Genomic DNA, 6915 nt, shown 5'->3' on the forward strand with positions numbered 1-6915 from the left:
TATATTTATGCATATTGGCATGAAATTAGCATTAGTTATTATGGCACTTTTTTCCATTTGGAGAAAATATTTGAATAATGGTTAAACGATCGCTAAAACAATATTTTTAACGAGTATATTTGTATGACGAGAACAGACTTTGCTTTTCAATAACCTACTGAGTCCAAAATAGAAGTTATTGACAAGAGTGATTTTCCTTTAGCATTACTCTTAAAAGTACCGCGTGTGCCGACCCCCGAGTGCTCTGACTGTTTGCTTGGGAGCAGCATATACTCCGTTTTGTCCTTCTTCAACTCCGCAGTGCTTGCTATACTTGTGGAATGAAACGTCATAGAATTCTGCTTCAATTTCTAATTAAAAATACTGCACCGGATCTGCTGATGCCAAGTTTAGAGCAGTCTGCAGGAGATTCTTGCTCCGAAGAATAAGCGAAGCTAAGGTACGGTGCAACGTATTGTGTTTGCCCTATGCTATTCATCCTGCCAGTAAGCATTGAGTTTCGTTGCGGTTAATAGAGCAATCTACCTGGCCACTGCCTGGGGATGTCATATATTTCGTACTCTGCTTCTCTTGCTGGGTTACTCAGCTCCAAGCTTAAAATTAGTCCAGTCCAGAACACGAACAGGAATACGTTGATGAATATAAAAAGCATTACCATTATAACTACCATTACCATTCCCATCACAATTAGCGTTGCCATTAAGCATTGGCATTACCATTACCAATACCATTGCATTAACATTATCATAACCATTACAATTATTGTGTCGTACGATGACAGATACGAATACGAAAATTAATACTAACACCCCTATTGTGAGTGTCGACTAGCAAATAGTAGATAAACGACTGTTAGTCGATTATTGATTATCCGTGGTATTTCCAAAGTGGTTTTCTCATTCAATAAGTTAGTGAGAATAGTTTACAGTCGCTCATCTTTCTACAAAAATAAAAGGAAGAAGGATGAGCGATTAAAAACTATTCGCAGTCGCTTTTTTTTGGTTTTGGTTTTTTGGCACATAAATAAATAAAGAAAAAATGGGTATTTTTATTTGTTAACAAGCACAATTATCTGTAGGCCCAATAAACACTTTGTTTTAGCGGTTTAGAACCAAAAGGCCTGTGGTATGTCATTTGAGTAGGATTCTAGGGCTCGTGAAGAAATATTTGTTGTCATGCGCTCTTTCTTCCGACACTGGAGGCTTTGTTTACACAGCTTGGATAAAAAACACTTCCTTCGTTTAGTAAAAACCAAACAATGGCAAAGTTATGCAACTCGTTTAAGGTACACAGTGCACCTCAACGTGTTTAAATGAACCGCATGTTTTTAGGGCGATTATTATGTATTTTTTTACTATAAGTTACATGTTTTATCATGCCTAGAACACACATAAATGTATGTATGTTCATTAGGGTGGTCCTTAAAAATGAAATGAACGCAACCGTGAGCGCTTAAGACGGTTAAGCCGTCTCGCACAGGAGGCAAAATACAGATTCCTCTAAAGAGACTCAAAAAATTAAAATTCATATTTTTTAACCTATAACCAAAATCAATACAGGGGCAAAGTTCAGATTCCTCTATGGAGACTTGAAAAATTTATATTAACTTTTTTTTTCATTTAATACCCAAATCGATACTACCAAAGGCGAGTATATCACATATCGGTTATCATGTCGGTTAAGACGTCTTCATAGGGTAAACTGAACTTTGACCCCTGTGCGACACGCCTTTACCGACTTCAATCGCGACCAAAATATATATGAGATATCTTCGACTATAGTAGTATCGATTTTGGGTATTAGATGAAAAAAAGGGTTAATTTAAATTTTTTGAGTCTCCATAGAGGAAACTGAACTTCGCTCGCTGTGCGACAGGCCTTAACCGTCTCCAATCAGGACCAAAATTTAGATGTGATATCTTCGACTATAATAGCATTGACGTAAGGGCTGAGGCTTAGGAAATCTGATGTAAAAATTTGCTTCCTACATTTAAGTACCGCCCTAATGTACATAAGTATGTACCCACGTGTATATAATTACACTAAGTAGTATGTATATAGATACTTACATGCAAATCAGCAATTGTAAATGAAGAGTCACGAATCAGCCCGCCCGTGCATTATGTGTAAAATGTGTAAGACGTGCGAATTGGCTGTAAATTGCTCATTGAACTACGCAGCTCGTATTAAATTGCGCATAGCTTACGAAATCTCGTTCAAGTTTAACGAAGAATAAAGAAGAAGGGCGCGTAGGTGGACTGTGCTGCGTTTTTTCCAGTTTACAAAAAAAAAAAGAAAACATCACACTTGCAGTTTCGTTATGATTTGATTGTGTATTTACATTCATGCAAATTAATTTGTATTACAAAATTGTGCTAAAAAATTGTTTGTACAGTTTTATTGTATTATTATTTGAACTTAATAATGATAGCAAGTATGCAGTGTTACTACTATAAACTTAAATAAATTTAACTTTTGCATTTAGACCAGCTTGCCCACCGTTCCATATACCATGCACACTTACATATACGCTTAATACTAAATGTTGAAATATTTTTCAATATTTGGTAAAGAATTTACTTCTTAAAACTATGTAGAACAAATCTTGCACTCATCCGCCCCCGAAACATGTTTGATATATTTAACACTACTTTGCCTATAAAATAACTCCATCTCCTAAGCCACTTCCTAACCAACTTCGCCTTCACCTTCACTAGTAATGTGTCTCTTCATTGCGCTTAAAGAGAACATTCAGCAACCTNCACATTTAAAACTTCTTTGCCTATAAAATAACTCCATCTCCTAAGCCACTTCCTCACCAACTTCACCTTCACCTTCACTAGTAATGTGTCTCTTCATTGCGCTTAAAGAGAACATTCAGCAACCTTCATATATTCGTCCGCGGTCTGCCCAGCGATGCCGTTTGCGTTGGTGGTGCGCAATTCTCGATGAGTATCGCGCCCTCTCGTTCGCCGGGCGCCTTATCGTTGATATGCGCTCGCTTCATCGGGCGCTTACGTTCCGAATCAGAGCTTGGCGTCAGCTCGACAGTCTGTAGGCTCTGGGCGCGTTGCAGTGATAAACGCAGCGGCTTCTTTGGTGGCGTCGGACGGACAGCGCGCACCTCTGATACTGTGTCGCTGATGGGTTTGGTTTCGTGCTCGCTATCAAAATCTAGCGACTTGACGCTGCGCATATCGGTGGGCACATGCGCATGCCTATCCGGCGTGGCAGAGCAGTCGCGTCGGCGTTCAATGCTGCGCAAATAAAAGGCAACATTAGTTAGACCCTACTCAGGCGGGCAAAATAATAAAGCGCTCAACTTACCCATTGTAGTGATTCAAGTGTTCCACGCTGCGCGCTTGCATATTGGCGCGGTGTTGCAGCGCGCTAGCCTTGCTCGCCGTTCGATCATAGCGTTCGCGCTCACGATCGCGTGTATGCCGCTCCTTCTCGCTGCGTCGATAGTGCGTTTGTTGCATGTACGCGGAGTCACTGTTGATGGAGATCTTCGAAGCGGACAGCGACTTGGGTGGCAGGCACGGGTATGAGGTAGTCGTCGCTATGCAGGCGCGTTGCGCGCGCTCATGATGCATATCAATTTGTGTATTCTCCTTGATCAGCGTTTTGGTAACGTGCGCCACCGTGTTGCTTTTGCTCAAGCCATTTTGTTCGCAATTCTCACCAACCAGTTCAATTGGCTTGCCGCCAACCAAAGTGGTTATATAGTTGCCGCGTTGGAAAACCAATGGCTTGTTGTCGGGCGGCGTGGACGGTGGCGATGAGATGCTGATGCTGGTCACATGACTATTGGTACCGTTATTTATGTGCGCTGCTGAAGGTTGCAGTAGTGGAATCTGCGCCAGCGCCTTTGACTGCTGGGTTAGTACCTGTTGCAACATCTCCAGTTCCTTAGCAGTTTGCAGCTCGCGTACTTGCTCCTCGAGATAGGAAATACGATGCTGCAACCGCATATTGTTCTCCTTCTCTTTCTCCTGATCTATTTGCTTTTGCGGTATCGGCGCACACTTATTGCGCACAACCACCATTTGGCATTTACCTGAATTGCCTATCGCTTTATGCAGTTCCTCCTTGGTGCGACAGGCGATAAGATTTCCATTGATTTCGAGTATGCGATCACCTTTGTACAGGCCGTCACCTTCGAGCGCCCATTCCACAAAGAAGCCGGGCTGGTCGGATTTGGTGTGTGCAGACCAGCGGCCGGTGGTCGCATGGACCGCGTGTAGGCTTAGTGTGGCGCCAGAGTTGAGTATGCTGCGAGTTAGCAGAAGGGAGCGGTATTAAATAATTGGCATATACGATTAAGAAATAAGTTCTTACTTGTAAATGGTCTGCACTTCAGGTTTTGACTTCTCCAAACGAGCTTGCAATGCGCGCGCTTCCTCGACAATCGATAACATTTGAAGTTCCTCGCGGCCAAGCGCATACTCCAGTTCCGCCTGGCGTATGCGTGTATCAATATTACTGTAAATATGGAGTTAGAAAGAAAACAGTTGGTAAGCTCATCCGTGCTCTTAACTCACTCTGTTATATCTAGTTTCTCCAGCGCAGTTTTCAAGTTCTTGATTTTAATTCTCTTGTTCTCCGCTTCGGCTTTTAGTCTCTGCAGCTTTTGTTCTGCCGCGGGTTTCTCGCTCTCGTCCAGTGGTGGTCCTGTTGGGCGTGGCAATTTGCCTAAGCACAACTGTATGCGTAGATTTTGTATGACCGCTTCGCGATCTTGCAGCGCCGAGCGCAGTTCCTTCGTTTCACTGCGACAGGATCGCGCGGAGAGCGTACCACCCAACGAGGAGAGTTTTCGTCGACGTCCAGTCGTTGCGCATTGTGTCTGTGCGTTGTTAATAAGATTTGTTTTGGTTTCGGAAATTTTCGTTTCGACATTTTTATTATCTTTGTGTGCGTTGCATCTGTTGGAACGTGGGTTCAGAATGGTCTGTAAGGGTAAAATGTAAGGTAATGAATTTAGATAAGAATAGCAGATTATGTAATTTATATAACTAAACAATTTTTCGGAAAAAGCGCTATTTTTAAAAAGGGTTTTTATGACTTTGGTTTGGTAATAGGTCTAGTCCCGTATTCAGCGGACTAAAACTAGTAAAACTCCTCAGTTGAGGAGGGAGTAAATTATTGCTCTCTACTGCTTCAGATGGAGAATTTGTAAGATATAGGGCTACTTATTTCCTGTCTCTATGAAATCATAGTTAAGCCCATAGCTTCATGGAGTTCACGTCTGGTGGAATACACGCCAGTCAGAAAGCTGGAGCGGGTACAACTGGCCGCCCTTATTAGGAACAGTGGGGCTTTTGGGACCACTTCCACCCTGAAAATTGAAATGAAGGGCAGCGGTCAGATTTTGGGCCACTGCGTGCCTAAGTGACTGAGGATTTGGACCATTTAGTATTCTTGGAGTCTTCGATTTTATGACAACGATCACCTCACAGACAGACTATCATCAATGAGTTCTTTTTTATACATATTTCCTCCATGCGAACTTCCACACGTATGCGGTGAAGCTTGAACGAGGTCTTTTGAAGGGAGCAGTGTCGTAGATAGAATTAAGGAAGCAGTTGATGTGAGTGTGGCCGTTGTGCTGTGTGCCCTCTAAGCTAGTAAGGGAATGCTTAAGCTCTGTTTCAGGTGCCTTTGATTTTTTCCTGGTCAAACTTATATAGGTAACCGGAAGTGGTGATCTTGGAGTGAACTGCTTTGAGGATGAGTTGATAAAGAAAATCACCTTCCAATGGGTTTCACCGAGAAAAGAGGGAATGGGAGAAGCTTTGAATGCAAATGGACTACTCTTGGAAGGATGGACGGACGTGTCAGCGAAGAAGGGGAGCCAGTCAAGGAGTCTAGTTGGGCTCAAACATCTGCAACTCTCAATTCAAATGGATGTAGACACCACAGGCTAAGACAAATGACCGATAGGTGTTTACGCGGCGAGGCTAAATATAACCTCAGCACCTCACATTTTGAGAGACTGAAGTATAAATAGCTTGGCTTACACTCTCCAATTAAGCTATTCGGTGCTGAAATTTGCCTTTTTCTTTATAGCTTAGGAGTTACGATTCGTATTGGTGTCGCAAGGACTTAAACTTATAGCCCAAGGGCATCGTTGTGCAACCACCTAAACCTAACATAACCCAAACTATTTATAATCAAAAATTAATTAAACATTTTCGGAAGATAAAATCATACAATGTGGGCATAAAACGAAAGATATGGGAAACAAAATTAATTCTAAAGTACAAGTATATTTAAATATTGTTTTCACCAATCGATTAATTATGATACATTGTGAGGCCCTCTTATAATTATACATAAATATAGACGAGTGCACATAGACGTGACCAACTAAATTAGCGATAGCATTTGTGGAAATATTTTATTTCACTTTTTATTATAAAACTCTTTTTTTTACAATGTCTTTTGATTAATTCTATATATTTAGGAAACGTTTAAAAAGAATTTGCTGTACAGCTAACAGCAGTAGCCTTCAAAATACTTTAGCCCTCCATGACTCGGTAGTTTGGGTGCTTTCTATGCCATTTGAAACCACATTTGAGCAGCACTTTATTTTGAATTTTTTTTTCGCAAAACAAAAGCCAATCAACATTATTTATCTGGAATATCATGGACACCACATTCGCGATTAGCCGGTAGCGAAACATCTGTAATAGTAAAGAAAAATTTTAATTTCCAAATAAACACAAAAAAACTCAAATCAAATTACCAATCTTCTTAGGATAAGGCAAATTCAAATTGTTCATGATATCAATAAATTGCTCCCTTGTCTTCGTCAAGCGTGGATTATATGTTTTCTCTTCCCAAACGCTGCTCTCCATTGTGCCTCTGTGAAAGTTTTAACAAAGGTCACTCGTTAAAAATTAATCTTTTT

The 6915-nt window shown here is 41.1% G+C and overlaps 2 protein-coding genes across 2 annotated transcripts; both read right to left on the minus strand.

The window, feature by feature from the left end:
- Positions 1-2079: 2079 nt before the first annotated feature.
- Positions 2080-5495, minus strand: sprt (PDZ domain-containing protein sprite). Its single transcript, XM_017622285.1, has 6 exons — positions 5460-5495; positions 4544-5085; positions 4341-4484; positions 3327-4274; positions 2885-3256; positions 2080-2758 (listed from the first exon to the last, which is right to left on the minus strand). The coding sequence occupies exons 1-5, from the start codon at positions 5493-5495 to the stop codon at positions 2887-2889; spliced, it is 2040 nt and encodes a 679-aa protein (XP_017477774.1). The 3' UTR covers positions 2080-2758; positions 2885-2886.
- An 863-nt stretch (positions 5496-6358) lies between these two features.
- On the minus strand, positions 6359-6869 carry LOC108367627 (persulfide dioxygenase ETHE1 homolog, mitochondrial). The gene is made up of 2 exons (XM_017622284.1): positions 6751-6869; positions 6359-6688 (listed from the first exon to the last, which is right to left on the minus strand). Exons 1-2 carry the CDS (start codon positions 6860-6862, stop codon positions 6633-6635), a joined length of 168 nt encoding a protein of 55 aa, XP_017477773.1. The 5' UTR covers positions 6863-6869; the 3' UTR covers positions 6359-6632.
- Positions 6870-6915: the final 46 nt, after the last annotated feature.

This window comes from Rhagoletis zephyria, unplaced genomic scaffold (assembly GCF_001687245.7).
Source record: "Rhagoletis zephyria isolate East Lansing unplaced genomic scaffold, Rhagoletis_zephyria_1.1 Rzeph_scaffold_02747, whole genome shotgun sequence".
Taxonomy (NCBI): Eukaryota; Metazoa; Arthropoda; class Insecta; order Diptera; family Tephritidae; genus Rhagoletis; species Rhagoletis zephyria.